Source organism: Alternaria metachromatica (assembly GCF_023757995.1).
Source record: "Alternaria metachromatica strain BMP 0045 chromosome Unknown scaffold_12, whole genome shotgun sequence".
NCBI classification, from domain to species: domain Eukaryota; kingdom Fungi; phylum Ascomycota; class Dothideomycetes; order Pleosporales; family Pleosporaceae; genus Alternaria; species Alternaria metachromatica.
This window is the reverse complement of record NW_026055503.1, coordinates 453,131-470,027: the sequence shown is the minus strand read 5'-3', so window position 1 is coordinate 470,027 and position 16,897 is coordinate 453,131. Positions and strand designations below refer to the sequence as shown.

General features: G+C 53.3%; 2 protein-coding genes across 2 annotated transcripts; both read right to left on the bottom strand.

Annotated features, from left to right (window-relative positions):
• Window positions 1-22: 22 nt before the first annotated feature.
• RO1 (Dynein heavy chain, cytoplasmic) lies at window positions 23-13,096 on the bottom strand (the record flags this gene model as incomplete). Its single annotated transcript, XM_049332828.1, has 1 exon — window positions 23-13,096. The coding sequence occupies one exon, from the start codon at window positions 13,094-13,096 to the stop codon at window positions 23-25; it is 13,074 nt and encodes a 4,357-aa protein (XP_049188070.1).
• A 545-nt stretch (window positions 13,097-13,641) lies between these two features.
• J4E83_005911 (uncharacterized protein) lies at window positions 13,642-16,423 on the bottom strand (the record flags this gene model as incomplete). The annotated part of the gene is made up of 2 exons (XM_049332827.1): window positions 13,642-15,267; window positions 15,320-16,423. The coding sequence occupies 2 exons, from the start codon at window positions 16,421-16,423 to the stop codon at window positions 13,642-13,644; spliced, it is 2,730 nt and encodes a 909-aa protein (XP_049188069.1).
• Window positions 16,424-16,897: the final 474 nt, after the last annotated feature.

The window sequence follows — 16,897 nt, the reverse complement described above, 5'->3', positions numbered from 1 at the left end:
CCTAATACAGGTCATAAGACCACTAACCCTCGACCTCAGTCTCTGCCTCAGCCATAACCTGCTCGCCCTCATCCAACATATCCAACACCCTCTTCAAACCGCCAACCATGGCATTGGCCTGACCGACCAGCAACAGCTTCTCGGCATTGGCAGGCAAGCCAAGGTAAGTAGGCGGCTCGCGCTCGGGAAGGTCATTGACCCAGCCCATGAAGTCCTTCCAGCTAGTCGAGGTAGGTAGTTCGAGACCTTCGCTGTGCTCGGTATCCTTGACGATTTTGAAGTTGTCCTCAAAGGCGGCTGGTGTCATAGTAGCATCGACGAGAGAAGCGAGAATGCGCCAGTCTTCTGCGTCGTCGATCTTGCCGCCGTACATCTCTGTGATGAGGTAACGGAGCATCTCCCATGGGATCTTGGTAGGGGCGATGTTAGATCGGCCTTGTGCGACGGTGTCGACCCATGTGTCGATGATGAAACTGCAGCATTCGTAGTCACTGTCATTGAACTCCCAGAAGCCCTTCCATCCCAAAGTCGGCGCGTAGCGAAGGCGCTCTTGAATGACTGCGTGGAGGAAGGACAAGAGGAGGTAGACACGTGCCTTCTCCACCGGCGGCTTGGTGGCCTTCTCGGCCAACGAAGAGAGCGAGTCTTTCATGTTGGCACGGACTCCAGCAGGCTGCTCGTAGGATAGGACGCGAGAAGCGCGAAGTAGGTTGACCGGAATCTTGGGGCTGGACTCCATTGACAGGAAGAGACGGAAGTCGGGGTTGGGCTTGAGAGCTTCAAGACGCTTCTCAAGCGATTGCAACCATTGTGGGGCGAGATGGACGTTCTTGACAAGTACCCAGTTGCCTGTAGTGGCGGCGTTAGCGATGGCTTTGTCGGCTGATGCGGCACCTTCGTTGGAACCCATGGCAATGTTTGTGCAGCTGACTTGCTCCCTCTCTACAAGATTGTCGACCTTGTAGCTTGCATCGAATCCGGGACTGGAGCTGAGCGCCACCGGGGTTACTGCGTTGACTTGCTTGACAATATCGCCCAGATCACCGCTGGCATCTAGGATGCCCTTGCCAAACACCTCAGTGACAAAACGCTCGACGGCGGGTACGAAGCGATCCACACGGAATAGCTTGACCAAGACGAGAGCTCGTAGTAGCTTGTCGAACTTGGTAAGATCTTCTGGCCAAGCCTGCGGTACATGTCGCTCTCCCATCTCTTCATTGAGGAAAGCATCCCAAGCGCTTTCTTCAATCTTTGGCAGCTCTTCCTTAAACATCGGGATCTTGCTGGCACGCTCCATGGCCTCCTCTTTGCGCTCTGTCTCGGTTGACACATCGATACCCTTCAGGTCGGGGTCAAGGATCTGATCGATGTGTGCCTTGTCCATCTTGTAGGGCGCCGCTTGCACGAGCAGCATAGCGAACGTAACACGGTCCTTCTGGAGCAAGGAGAGCGAAGTGCGGCGGTATGCGTCAACGAAGAGCTCAGTAACGATCTGCTCAATACGGGCAGCATGACCAGTGATGTTGGAGTTGCGAATCTTGCGCAGCACAGTCTCAAAGATCTGAGTAAAGTACTGGAGCGAGAACTGGTAAAAGTGGTTGAGATGATGCAGTTGCTCCAACACAGCGAAGATAGCTGAGCAAGAACGAGCGACAACAGTGTACTCCTTTGTGATGTTCTCGACCTCTGTCATAACGCCAGCGGTCTCGGAGACCTTGTCCGAAATCTCCTTGGCCTCCTTCTTGAGCGTCTCGAGCGTTTCGATGACGCGGTCGTCGTCCAGAATGTTACCGCGCGACTCGTTGAGAGCTTGAAGCAGTCGCTTCTCAAGCTGACGAAGATGGACTGCGAACTCTCCTTGCATCTTGATGAGGTTGGATCGGCGCTCATCAACATCAGGTCGCTCGGACTTGAGGACTTCGTTCAGTGTCTGTGTCTGCAAGCTGCTCTGCGTGACAGTAAAGTTGACGAACGTGGTACGACTGCAGATGTCAGGAGCGAAGTTGGCGGAAGGATCGCGTGTTGACAGGTAGAGGCGGAAAGACGGCGAAAAGTCGATCTCCTGCTTGCCGAGTTGAATGAGCACACGACCTCCAGTTTTCTGGTACTCCTTGTTGAGAACGTGGTTAAGGATGGGATCCAGATGTTCGGCATCCTGAATCAAGATTGGGTTACCGAAACGCAGGGAACTCTCAAGTTGTTTGGTGAATGAATCATCCAAGAAGCTAGTCACCGTGAGACGGCGGTCCTTGCATTCGTTCTGCAAGAACTCTGTTGTTCTGCCAGAAGGATCGATGATAAGCGGGTAGCGGTTGAACCTCTGCAGGATGATGGCGTTCTCGGTGCACAGGTCGTCGACCGGCAGACCATTGTGTTGCCAATTCAGGCGGTCATCAGCAGTCGAGAGATATTCCGTGAATGGATTTGTTGGCTTGAAGCTAATTCCGGAATGTTTGAGGTGATCGTACCAGTCCTCTGTAAGCGCTTTCCTGTACTGTTGGTCGTAGTAACCGGCATAAGCGATGAACGCAGCTGCAACCAAGACGTCACCAACGATGGTGTCGATCTGAGAATCGAAAGACTTGCTGCTCTCCTCCCATCGAACGCGTTCAGAGGATAAGCTGTCGAGAAGGCGGACACTGCGGTCGACCTTGAACTGAACGGTCGCCATCTCCGTCTTGATGGCCTGAGTTTCACTGATCAAAGCCGCGTACTCAGTCTTGTATCGGCCAATGCTCTCCTCGAGGTTCTGGATGAGGACCTGGGTTTCCTTGGCGCCCTCCTCTGTCTTCTGAAGCTCAACTTGCAGGTTCTCGACTTCGGCACGTAGGGGACCGACGCGGTCAAGGATGTCGGAGTAGGTAACTTGCGCAGATACCCATTGTACAAGGGGACCGCAAGCCTTGGAAGCGCGATTGACCTTCTCGAAAGTGAAGTCTTCTTGGGAAAGATATTCCTTCTGCATCTTCCTGCGGTGGCCTGCAGTCATCTGCCTCTCGTTGTCGAACTGTACGATACTGGCGATGAAGTCGTCACGCCTGACGATGGAAACGATAGTCTTCCAGCTGTCGGGCTTGTGTCCAAGAATCGTGCAGACGGCTTCCAAAGCGAGCTTGACACCAGCAGGAGGATTCTGCATAGATCGGACTTCGGTAAGATGCTGTCGCTTGATGTTCTGCACGCTCTTCTGTGCCTCCGCCACAGCCGGCTCGGCAGCCGCCAAATCGTGTTCTACCACCTCTTGTCGCTTCTGAATCTCCTCCTTGTCCTTCGCAAGCTGAGCTTGCATCTTGATCGATCCAGCCTTCTTCTGTTCCGCCTCGTTCTGGTCCGCAATCATACGTTGCAGCTTTTCGTTCGCTTCTGCATCCTTCTTAGTGAGCTGCGTCTGCTTCTGTGCAAGGCTTGCTCGCAGTTCCTTGACCTTGTCGAATGTCTCGCGCAGCTTCTCAAGACCGACGTTGAGATGGCGCTGCTGCTCCTCGAGATCTTCGCGCTTTTCGTTGTAAAGCTTGACGTACTGCGCAACGAAGTCCAAGAAGTGACGTGGGGTAAGGTACATCTTCCGGTTCTGTGTCTTCTGTAACTTCGCGTTCTTGCTGCGTAGCGAGTGGTGTACAGCGACCATGGCATTGACCACACTTTCGCGGTGGGAAGGCGGAAGGGTGAGTCCGCGGTAAGCAACGGGAATGCTATCCGGTGCAACGTAGTTGGCGCGGTCGAGATCAACAGATTGTGTGAGCTCTGAGCTGACTTGGTAAAGAGCCTGGTCTGACCAGTCTCCGAACCAGTTAAGCACGCAACGGTTGAAAAGAGCAGGACTGGTGGCTGCCTTCGACGAAAGACCCTCTTCGGGTGGATTCATAGTGAATACAACATGAAGGTTCTTGACAATTTGCTCCGTAAACCACTTGTACAGCTCTTCCTGTGAGTCGAGAATAATGCCTTGACGCTGCGCACCCTCCTTGATTGCAGTAAGCAAGGAAGCGTACTCATCACCTTCGAACAGACCAGGAACCTCCGCGTTGGCCAGGAGGGTGTTCATGCGCTCGAGGAAACCAGAGTCAAGAACATTGGCTTCGTCCATGATGAAGCAGATCTTTTCGCCCTTGCAACCGCATCGTCGAAGCACAGTACGCAAGTCTTCGTCAAAGTCTTCGCCTGAGTACTTTCCGTGGACCTTGATTTGGTAGACGCTCAGACCGTTCATCCAGGCCACGAAGCGAGACAGGGTTGTCTTTCCAGATCCACTGACACCGATGAGGATAAGATGGCCTTGTGGTTGACGGAAGACACGATCGATGCGAAGTACGTGCTCGAGCACGTCGTTGAATAGGATGAGTGGCACATCCACTTCTTCTTCGCAGAAGGTACGGAGACGAGCCTTGACGAACTCGCGAAGCTGCTCACGCTCAACCGGCACGTAGTTCTTGGACAGCCAGTTGGAGAAGAGGATGGGGCCACCAAGAGCCTTCTCTTCGTCGATGGTAGGGAAGTGTTCAGCCGCAATACGGTGGACGCACTCTTCAGTCCATTGCCTCTCTTCCTCTGCGATAAGACGATCCTGGAACAGGCGGAGTGCCTCGTGTGCCCAGATACGAACGAGGCCTTCGATCGGCAAAGTCTCAAGTGGTCGTAGTGCCTCGTAGATACCACGTACCCATCGAGTAAGCTCACGAGGAGAGTAAACGTAATGTGGCTGGATATCCGGTGTGAAGCGCTTTTGTGACTCCGCATATAGCTGCACCATAGCCCTCGTAAGAGCGTCTGCGTAACCTCGTAGAGTCGGGATAATTTTGAGTACGGCGGTATTGAAGGTACCGTAAATCTGAAGAAGAGATTGCTGTCCAGGGTAATCGACCATGATGAGCGGAGCGTGGCGTAGGAACCTGAGGCCCATGGGCGTACGTCCAGCATCGGTGGGAGGGTTACAAGCACCAACGAATTGGATGCGATCGAGTGTAACCCAAGTCTTGTCAGATGTCCTCCAGAAACCGTTATGCTCAACAAGCTGTCGCAGGAAGGAGATAGCTCGTTGAGTACCGTACTTGTCGGGTGCTGGCAAGTTGATCTCGTCGCAGAAAATGACGAGCCAGCGACCAACTTGAGTAGGAGTAAGTTGCACGCCGTTAAGAGTCTTCTTGTATTCACAGTACTGTTCGAACGTCTTGATGAGAAGATCCGGGGTAGTGGCACTGGAGAAGTTGAGACCGACAACCTGCATGTTGGGTAGCTTTCGAAGTGCGCTGAACAAGGTCATGGTTTTTCCAGAACCTGGAGGACCGCAAAGGAGGAGGGGCTTGTGCTCCGCAAGCCAAGAGTAGAGAACATCCTCGTGGCGAACCGTGTCCAACGTGGGAATGACCACGTCGGTTTGAGTAACGGAATGGGTATTGACTTCGACGTTCGGTACCTGGCTCTGCCATGTATCCCACTCAGGCTTGTCAGGCTTGACGTCGTAATCAATGAGCGAAGTGGTCTCATTGAGTGCGGGGAGCTCAACGTCAGTAAGGCCAGCGATAAGATCTCCAAATTGTTTGCGCTCCATAAGAGGGCAATCACCGACCAAAGCCCAGACCAAGGCTACGAGCAACTTCTTCGCGAGATAAGTCTCCATCTTGTCATCCTCAAGGGAAAAGTCCGGGTGCTGCACATTGTACTCCAGAACATTGCGGCATGCTTTGTTGAGCAGAGAGAACAGTGTGTTGAGCGCACGAATGTCGGTGTACTCCATGATATGCTTGAACTTCCTAGCCATGCTGAGAGCCTTTTCAATGAATCGGTCCTGGGTGAGCTTGATGTGCAAGAAGTCGGCAATGAGACCCTGTGTCGTCATCGTCTTCTGCGACATCTGACCTGGAGCGACCGAATCGTCTTCGAGGTCTTCGAAGGGTGTAGTCTTGAGATGCTCGATGTAATTCTTAATCATCATATCGACCTCCACAGTATCGTCGCTGAACCAGACCATACCGCAACGGGAAACGGTAGCCAGTGTGGCGTACTTGAGAGTCTCAACTTCAAACATGATGCGAACGTTGGATGGCAAGTTGAGACGCTCTCCGTTTGGCAGGGTGAGAAGCTTGTTGTCATCAAGCACGGAGTTCAAGTTCTCAACCCACTCAGGGTCAACATCACCATCAAATACGATCCAGTGACGCTTAGTGTCTTCACCACGGAGGTTGTCGACGATCTTACGCAGTATGCTTGTGAAAAGACCATCGGTCCACTCGCGTGTGGTGCTGTCGAGAGTTCCGTAAAGCTGTTCCTTTGACATGACTTTGGGATCGATGACGTGACAGACGCCTTCCACTCCCTCCACCGCTTGAAGGGCAGAGAGAAGCGTCCTCCAGGCAGCAGTTTTTCCAGATCCGGAAGAACCGACCATCATGACACCGTGGTGCAACTTCTGAATCTGGTAAAGTTGAATGATCTTGGTCAACCAGGAATCGCTGACCACGAGCTTCGACTCCGCAGCGCACTTGTGGATAGCTTCGGTCAACTTGTCGAGAGGCGCAGGGATGTATTCCACACCAGGGAAAGCCTCCTCTTGAATGGCCATCAAGAGCTCGACATCAGAGCGGATAAGCTTCGGTGCCATTGTTTCGCGTAAGCTCTGGATGATGATTTGAGGCTCCATACTGGCTTCATCCAGAGTCTGAGAGTCTTGCTGAGCGGCGATGCGGGCTCGCTTCAATCCACCAGAGCTGACGAGCACACTCTTCAGTGCACGCAGACCAAAGTCGTAATGAGCCTGCTTGGAGAGACCAGCTGAGCACTTGTCGAAGAACGGTACGACCTGCTTCGACAGCTCTTTCGCTTGCGAGAAACCTTGGGAGTACAGCATGACTTCAGCAATCAGTTCCTTGTCGGGTTTGGACATGGCCACGCTTCGGAAGAGCTTCTTGAGGTTGTCGGGCAAATTCGATCGACCTGCATAACCAGGATTCATGGTGATGAAGACTCCAGTGTTACCGTTGACCTTCAGTTGACGACCAATAAGCTCGATCTGAGACTTGTCGTCCTCAGCGCCCTTCTTGAGACCTAGCTGAATGTTTTGAATCTGCTGAGACACCGCCGACAGGATACGCTCTTCCAGACGGTTGAACTCGTCGAAACAACCCCAGGCTCCAACCTGGCAAATACCAAGGAAGATACGACCCATAGCTTGGAAGTCGAAAGTGTCGTCACAACAGAACACAAGGGTAAAGCGTCCAAGCTGTACACCAAGAGCTTTGACCGACTCAGTTTTACCAGTACCAGCAGGACCGTATGGCGAACCACCAAGTCGCTGACAAAGCGCCTGGGTGAGGGTGAGGAAACAGCGGTCGGTAAGAGGTGTGCGCACAAGGCGATCGGCAACACCCAGGTACTCGAAACCGTAGTCGAGAACGGCATTTGCCATCTTGATCCTCAGTCGCTGCAAGAGATCATTGCCGGGCTCATACATGTATCGCATGCATAGTAGCCACATGTGATGGGTAGGAGAGCGTGCACCGACCTTGTCAAGCTTGTGGATGACGTCTCGCTGGTGTACAAACTCAGTGATGAGGTCCTCGCACTTGCGACGCTGAATGGGTTCAAGGTCGCCCAGAACAGCGGTAGCGAGGAGCTTCAAGACGTTTACTTGCTTCTCGTACAACTGAGGCAAGGTCGTGCCTTCTTCAGAGAGAGACTTCTCTACGGCATGGGTCCAAGCGATCTGCGTTCCGAGGACGACCACTTGCGTTGGGTACTTGGCGATGTAGTTGGTGAAAGCTTCCGGGTCCATCGCATCAGGCTCAATGAGTTGAGCGAACTCTTCGTAAGCTTCGAAAGTCAACTCGGCCAGAGTAGTCTTCATGTTGGCTTCAAGGGCGCCGAGCCATTCATTGATCCTGGGTGTCTTGACGAGCGAGATTTCTTTGCGAAGCGTAACCTCCTCTCCTTCCTTGGAAGTGAATCCTTGAATGACGCCGTCCTCATCAGTGATAAGTCCAGAGATACCAGCAAACATCTTTCGCAGATGTTTGGCAATACGCATAACATCGTTACTGTTACCGATGATTTCCAGTAGATCCTCATCACCAACGAAGTAGAAGCGAGGGAAGGATACACGCTCGCGCTCCAGATACTCTCCGAGTGCCTTCTGGATCTTGTTCAATAGCTCGGCGAGGCGTTCCAACGACTTCTGCACACCAGAGATGTTGAGGACTTCGAGCACGAACGGCTGTCGCGAGACCTTCTTCATGACTGACAAGAACTCAGAGTTGATGTTCTGGAAACGAGCCGACTCCATAGGGAGCAGGTGCTTGATGTCAGCGTTACCAGTGAACACGCCCTCCAGGTAGACCCATTGACGTTGCACATCGATCCATACATCGAACAGAACATGCACGCGATTGAGCTTGTCCTCCCAAGAAGACGCCTCTTCCTCGAACTCCTTGTAGTAAGGCGAGTGGCGCATAGCCTGCAGTGAGTTGAGATTTTCGCTGCACTTAGCGAACAGGTCGTCCCATCCCCTGATAAGACGGCACTTGTTCTGGTAGTTGACGAGCTCCAAAGAGTAGTTCTGCCAAGTCTCGCGGACCTGCTTGATGAACTCCTCAAGTGCCATCTCACCTGCTGCTTGAGTAATGACATCGCGAATGATCTTTTCGCTAGGGCCGAGCTTAAGGTCCCAGACATCACCGAGTGTCATGGAGATGGCGGAGTATCGATTCTGTGGCCTCAGGTTCTTGAAAATCTTGACCCAATGGCGCTCTTTCACGGCGTCAGAGCGCAGTTCTGCAAGAATCGTGTTTTCTTTGAGAAGTTGCTTAAGGGTAGTCTGAACGAATTCGAAAGCCTGGTACTGGCGCATCCGGCTGGGCATGTCCTTGGTCATCTTGAGCAAGTTGTCAAGGTTCTGTCGCAGCTTGCGGGGCTGGATGCTGGTCCACAGCACCTCACGAAGGTCGTCGATGCTGGCCCAGATGGTGCCAAGCGCAGACCAAACGGATTTGAAGTCTTGCACTTCCTCCAGCAGGGTCTCAAGTGCGTTTTCTGGAGATGGTGGTAGTCCAAGAGCTTCCTTGGCCTTCGAGATGTTGCTGGACTCGTTCTGAAGCTGGCTAAGCTTCTGGTCGAACTTGGCCAGAATGGCTGAGGCTTCGGCTGGCGCCAGATTTCCTGCAACAGGCTTGTCCTCTGCCCACTCTCCGGTGATGTTCACAATCTTCTGGCTGACGACTTTGTCCTCCGCGCCAATCTTGGCGCGCAGCGCGTCAGCTTGATCGTTCGCAATCTTGGTCTTCCTCTCCAGAACCTCGTTCAGCGTCTGCCATTCATGGTCGATCTGTTCCATCTGCAGCCATTCGGACGGGAACTGGTAACGCTGGCGAGCCAGAGTTGCTTGACCTTGACGGAAAGTGGACATCTCTGGCTCCCATTCGAGAACCTTCCTCTTGCATTGCTGTACTGTTGTAATAAAAGAGACAGCCTGAGCAGTGGATGAGGCCTCCAGGGTCTGCATCTCAAGATCCTTACGCGCCTTCTCTATCTGCACGTAAACGTCGTTCATTCGTTGACCAAGCCTACTGGCAAACTTGGTGAGAATTTCCTGCTGCCATTGGTCGTACTTGGCGTTGACCTTGACCTGCACTTGGTCGTAGTCGACAGTGACGTAGCCAAACTGGCGACTGATGTCAGAGTTGTCGAAGGTAGCGCGAGTCTTACGAATTTCCTGGAGTAGTTGTAGCCATCGTGAAAGATCTTCGCCAAGGATGTCGTAGACATGGTCTGACTGCAGATCCCATAGAGATTGGAACTGGAGCCACTCATCCACATATGATGAGATGTCACGGAGCTTGCCTTCGACAGCGCCATAGACTTCAATAAGCGAGTCGGTGCACCGGCTTGGCAAGTCAGAGAACTGGCTAGCAGAGGTGTCGTTGGTCGCTTCGAGTCGGATCTCGTATCGTGAAGCCTTGATCTTCTGGAGAGTGCAAATGATGGCGAGCCATTGCTGTAGTTGCTCAAGCCAGCTTGCACGGGCGTATTCTACCGGAGGGCTGAGGTAAATGACCTGGTTGCGCATGGTAATCTCAAGAGTCAACCGCGCCAGAGTCGGCTTGACTTCTGGTGCCTCCGTCGAGACAACTTCACTGACTGGGCGTCGAGTTCGATCTTCCTCGTCTACATTATTGAAGACCTCAATCCACAATGCAATAGCTCGGCTGAGACGGACCAGCAGTATCGATTCGATGCGCGCATTCATATCAGAAACCCAAGAGTCAAGATTGGCGTAGCTCTCAAGGTTGAGCTGATCGATGGACTTCTGGATAGTTTCGAGGTTTTGTTGGAAGGCTTCCTTGGTGTAAGGACATGTCTCCAAATCCTTGAGCGACTTCTCAATCGCAGCGTTGATGTTGATGAGCGTTGCAACCTTGAGTTGGAGTAGTGACGTTGTAGCTGCGAAGTCACGTACGAATTGAACATGCTTGCTCTCACTACGGACGCTACCACCGCCAACAGGGAAACCAGATTGTCGGACGTGAAGATCGTAAGCATGAACAAAAGACTCCCACTTGAGGGGAACACCTTTGCCGACAAGCGCTTGAACCTCGTTAACGTAGTTGTTGAGTAAGAGCGCAACTCCGCCAATCTCAGAAATCGAGCGCAGAGTCTGGGTGTACGTGCGGACACTCTCCATTAAGCTGACTGCGTAGGGGTAGACACGCTTGGCCTCTTTCGAGATGTTGTTGATGCCGTGAGGCACTTGGTAGCCGCGCCATGTCAGGTTACGAACTTCCTTGAACAGCGCAATGACTTGCGCGTCAAAGTTGACGTTCAGCTCCAAGATGTTTCCTGCGGCACGGTTCCTGCTGACAAGGAAGAGGCGTCCCGAGATCTGAAGTTTCCTCCTCGCCACTTCCTGAAGCCATGACTCAAAGATCGGCCTGGTGTCGAGCTTCTTCTTGAACATGCTGCTCTCAGCCTGGAGCTTTTGACCTTCAGCGTGTAGCGCCCAGTCCTTACCAAGGATATCTTCGACCTTGCCCATGTAGCTCTCCAGCTGTGTTTCGATCTGTCGAGCCCAGATAACAGCACCGGAGACTGGAGGGAAATCGCGAAGCTGCGCCATGGCATGAGCTTCCGAATTACCGTACTGGCGCTTGAAGCGCTCGTGAAGTGCCAAGATATCCTGTTTGACATTCTCAATGAGCTGAGTCTGGTATTCGGAAATGGCTCCCCGAATCTTAGGTCGCACAAAAAGCGGATTGAACTTGGAGAAGACGCGGAACATCTCACTGGCGGTCTTGGCGGTACCAAGACGGTCTCGCAACCTAGCGATGATGGAGTTCTCGACACGGGAAGTACGCTCGTTGTACTTCTGCTCTGCTTGCTCGAAAAGTCGTGTGCCTTCAGGAGAGACATCCAGAACATCGACGTCCTTGAGCACATCGTAAGCCTCCTTGACTTCCTTGACGGCGTCAACATCACCGATCTCCTCGATGATCACCGCCTCCTTGGCGGGCGCGCTCTCGGACAAGGAAGATTGTGAACCCAGGACATTAACGATGGTTCGCTGAAGCTGCTCGTGGTTCTTGCGGAACGTTGTAATGTAGCGAATGCGCTCCTCTGTCTCCTTATGCCTAGCTGCAATCTTGATCGGGATGAACTTCTCGTTCCTTCGCCTAGTCACCTCGCGAGCAACATTAGTGAATTCCTTTACGTTTTCCTCCCATGTGCGCCAGATGCTCTCAGCGACAGCCATGATCGCCTGGAATTCAGGGTAGTCCATGTGCATGAGTGTCTTGCCGTGTAGCAGATTGTGCAGTTGCTTGTCGAGGTCACCAGAGATAGCCTCCACGAGAGGAAGCGCTCGGCGGACGGGGTAGGGGCAAATGCGAAGCTTCTTGTTCATGTGGCTGAAAATGGCCTGTATCGCTTCCTGTACTGCTTGTAGTGAGGTCGAAGATAGCAGCTGGTCGAGGGGAAATTCGCGCATCAGCTGGTTGTACTTCTGGACCAGATCTGTACTCTCCTTGAGTCCGGTATCTGCGCTGAAGCTGACCGTCGCTTGGAAACGTTTCGCATTCTTCAGCACGTCCAGAGTGAGCCTAACACCGGGACTGCCCAGTTGAGTCTCAATGTCCTGCAGCCTTGACTCCATAGAGATCCAGAAATTGATCTCTTGCGCTGCAGTCCCAGTTGATACATCTCGGGATGTCTTTGTAATTGTCTGTATCGACTTGATCCATCCGTTGACCGTCGACTGCAATCCGTTAAGGAAGCTGCTGTCTTGAACAATGCCAGGGGGAATGAGTTCTGGGGAGGGCTTCACGTTGTGCTGGGCAGCATCGTCGAGCGCACTCTGGATGAGCGGGTGGAGAGGCAGAAGCAGCTCCGGAATCTCAACATTCTGCTCCAGATTGCCCAGACTGACGGCCAGTTCCGCAATCTTCTTCCGTGTCGCCGAAATACCCGTCCTCGCATCATTATCGCCCTTGCTGTATTTCCCCGCCAGGTCGCGCGTGCTCTTGGTGTAGGTGTCAAAGTACGGCTCGACCGCAGACTGAATGAGAGAACGAAGAAACTCATAGGGAGTGCCGTCGGGCGAAGAAGCGTTATTAGAAAGTATAAAACCGGGCAGCGTCTGAATAAGGACCTGCTGGCTAAGGGGTATCGCGGGATCTATGGGTATCGGTCGCTTCGAAATAACAACAAATGCTGCGCAGGTAGGAGAAGCGGTAATCTCAGTCGAAATGGTGTAGGTGAAGCGCTGGGTCGCCCCTGCTGCTTGTGTCAGTCTGGAGGTTCCTTCCTCGTCAGAAGGGTACCTGCCGTTTGCTCCATCCAGGCCATCGATGCGGGCTTCATCGGCTCGGTCTTTCACAACGTAGAGCGCGGACTGCCCCTCGGAGGCGAAGCGGGCGCATCGTTGCAGCGTGTCCTGCAGCTTGGCGCTCGAGAGCAGACTGCCGGGTGCAAAAAGATCTTCCTTGGAGGCGCCCAGACTGACGTCAAGCACCTTTTCCAGGTGGTCGACGATGAGCTGGGGGTCTATCGAGGGTGGTGAGGGGCTGGGTGTGCGTATGCTGCCGTTGGGCGCCCCTGGGTTCAAGGGTCCCTCCATGTTGATTGTTTATCGCGTGTGTCGCTATGAAGACATGTGGTTTGCGCTTCGAGCGGAGTAGCGACGGACGGAAGGCGGAGTGATTGCTGGTTCTCACAAGGGACTCGGTGCGCCGGCGGTGATGGTGGTGCCTTTGTCTCAGTATATTTCCTGAGTAGGCGTACGCGAAGTCGACGCGCACGGCCGTCACACGCTTATCCTGACTAGTGGGAGCGGCAGGGGAAGCGGAGTGATCAGCGTCTGATTGGCTCCTCAATTCGGGGTCATGCAGTGCAACACAAGGCGTGGAAATCGTAGTAACGGTTGGGGACGCGTTGTTTGCGGATGGTGTTGCGATGTTCGCTTTTTGCACGTCTAGCAGCCACTTCCTCCCACATAGGCAGCGGCGAATGGCGACAAGCAATGACAGCTCACCACGTGCAAAGTAAGCTAGCAATGGCTCCACTTTCTAGGCTAGTCCACCCGCTCCTTTCATCTCAGGTACGAAAGACGGGCACGGGAGTTTCAGGACTGCAAACGGCGAGACTCTGGTTCGGGAATAAACGCTATCTATCTCTACTTCGGTCTTCCAGCTCCACATCCCTACTTGTCCTACCGTCTTCGTTATTGTCGTCATCGTCGTCCCCCACCGTAAATGCTCCATCCCCTCTTTCATCATGGCCACTGCCCCGTCTCTCATCTCGCTCATCCCTGGCAGTCGCAGTGGTTGGACTTGCTAGCCTAACCTCTCCAACCTCGTTCAGCCCAACCTTCCTTCTCCCCCAATTGACCAGGGCCTTCCCCCATCCAGCCAACTTCTCCATGCCCTCATCGCCATTGCCTGCTCCACCACCATGTGATCCTCCTGCCTCAACTTTGAATTGGTATTTGAGACAGTCCTTGATGGTGACAAGACCAGTCAGACGACCGCGGTACTCAATCAGAATGACGCGCGGTCCCATCTTCTTGAAGAGCTCCATGACCGTTTCGAGGGGAAGACGAGGGTGGACTGAGAGTGGCGTTGGATCGATGTAGCGGGTGAAGTCGAGTGATGTTTGAGACGAAGTAGTGGGTATAGAGTCAAATGTCGTGTTCGGTGCTGGTGGCCCAGTGCCGCTTGCACTTCGAGACCCTGGGTTGCTCGTAGATGAGGATGAAGTGAAGTAGCACTTCGCGTGACCTGGGGCCTGTTGCTCAATCTTCGCGCGATCGATCGCATAACGAAGTTCTGTGCGGCCAATGTAACCGATCAGGGTCTTTGTCTTCCTGTCTTCCACGATGGGGTAGCCTTGGTATGCGTTTTCGTTCATTAGACGTTCCATTTGTCGAAGTTCCATGCCTGAGGCCGGTAGACAGACTACGCGGCTTGCCATGACTTGACTGACTGGAACACCGAACGTACGTTCTTCTTTGCTGTCGAGGAACGGGTAGCCATTCAAGTAAATCATGCGGTCTGCGATTCCGCCATGGCCGAAACGTTCACTGACCGCTTTCGTGACGCCAACGACTATCATAGTGGGAAGGATGTATGTCAATGCGCCAGTGATCTCAAACATGATGACCACGACGCTGACGGTGATGTGCATGATGCCACTAAGGGCTGCCGCTGCACCAAGGAAGGCGTAGGTGCCAGGCGTGATACATGGTCCATCTGGGTCGCAGGCTGAGAAAAAGGCTGAGCCAGGGAAAGACTCGTGCAAAGCCTGGACGCAGATGCCGACCATACGACCGAATGCTGCACCGATAGCCATACTAGGCACAAAGATACCAGCCGGCACTTTGCACCCGAACGAGATGACTACCAACAGCGTACGTAGCACTGTGGCAATAGCAAGTGTCGTGACATTGTGCCAGCGATGATTCGCGTCACAAAGCTGATCGTAGTCCTTGTCGCCCTCACACTCTTGAAACAGTATCTCCATACTCTCAGTCATATCAATCCTCAAAAACATGTTCGGGTAGCAAATCACGCCGGTAATGACAGCGAGAGTGACAGCTTCTGTGATAGGGTATGCGGAAAGGTACTTCTTGCGGAATACCTGCATCTTGAGGTTCCACTTGATGACAAAAGCGCCGTAGAGACCGCCAAACACACCGATAATGATATAGAACAGAGTTTCGAAGAAGTGCCAGGAGCGGTCGTAGGAAACGTTGAACATGACGAGCTGACCGGTTCGGAAAGGATTCATGGCCTAGCACCATCAGCATGGACAAGTAACTAAGAGTCGTTAAGATGAGACTTACAGCAAGGACAGCTGTAGCGACTAGCGCACAGAAGTAACTCCTCCATAACGTTTTGAGGGGAAATTGATTGCTCATCTCCTCCAGCGAGAAAAGCACGCCTCCGATCGGACTTCCAAAAGCCACTCCTACACCAGCCGCTGCGCTCGCACACAGTATCTCCCTCGTCTTGGCCGCATTCCTTCTGTATTTGTCGAAGAACCTACTGATCACATTGCCCGTGCAGACAGCGTAATGCACACTAGGCCCTTCTTTTCCGACCGACAGCCCCGACGCAATAGCAAGCGGCAAGCCAATCGACTTGATGAAGAGTGTAGTAAAGCCCAGGAAGCCTTTCATGACGAACCCCGCAATGATGCACTTCATCTCCGATATTCCCGATCCAGCTGCATACGGCGCAAAGCTCTTGACCAGCCTGGCAGCCGTGAAGGAGAACAGCGCTGCGAAGAGTATGTAAAGTACATAGTTCACAGGCCAGAACCCACTCCAGCGCTTCCACTCAGGGCAACCTCCCTCAGCACCCCAACAGCAGAAACTCTCGTTGAGGTAGAAAGCCGTGGTGCAATGTCCCAACTTGATATCGCTAAGCCACTCTGTCACGATATTCAGGAATGCAGCGTTGAGTCCTATCGCTGCGCCGACAAGCGTGACAACAATCCATGCTTGGCCCGCATCATATGCCTCTGCGATCTTCCTCCTCCACTTGCCTCGTCCCCGGCCTAGGAACACTTTGCCCGTCCGCCCATCTTTGCGCACACCGATGTTATCTCTTTCGCGCCGGCGCGCTTTCCGTCGGAGTTGTTCGCGGGCGGCGTCTTGTACCCAGTCTATGGTCGTAAAGTCTTCGTACCGCTTTATCTCGGCTATCTCTTCGACGATGGCCGCGTCGGCGTGTGTTGTTTCCGCGGCTTCGGGGTCGTCATTGTCGATGTCGAGTGACAATATCGATTGGCCCGTTGTGCGCCGTCGGAGAGAAGGTGCGAAGGATGCGGAACGTGAGGTTTGGCTGGGGCGCGAGGATGGGCGGCGCGTGGAATGGGGACGGAGGGGTGTGGGTTGCTGGGAGGATTGGCGAGCGCGTGAGCCCGAGGATGACGATCGATTCATCGCATCGTTATAAGTGTTGGTAACTTCGCGTGGCAGAGCGTGAAGTATTTCGATTTCGAGATCTGGCTGGGTTGCGTAACTGGGGAGCTGTCTCATGCAAGGGTCCCTTCCGTCCCAGCTCCAGATCGACGTCTCGCCCGCCGCGGGAGTCCGCTCATTGCACCGCCACACTCATCTCATACAAGGGAAAAACTGAACACTCTGGAGCCTACATGAAGATGAAAACATGCAAAGTGTGTGACCCAACGTCAAAGTAGGCTCCGGGGTACAAAAGTAATTTCGGGGTATGCGCGTGGACCTGCACCGGACTCTTGCTATGTTTTACGTATTTGATATCCATCACCTAACTTGCACGAAAATTCACACCTCAACACCACGACGTGCGATCAAGCTCACGTTCGCCCAAAAGGATATACGTGATAGCCTGGAGGATACAATGCGGTTGGAATATTCGAATTGCTACCGTAGCGTGCA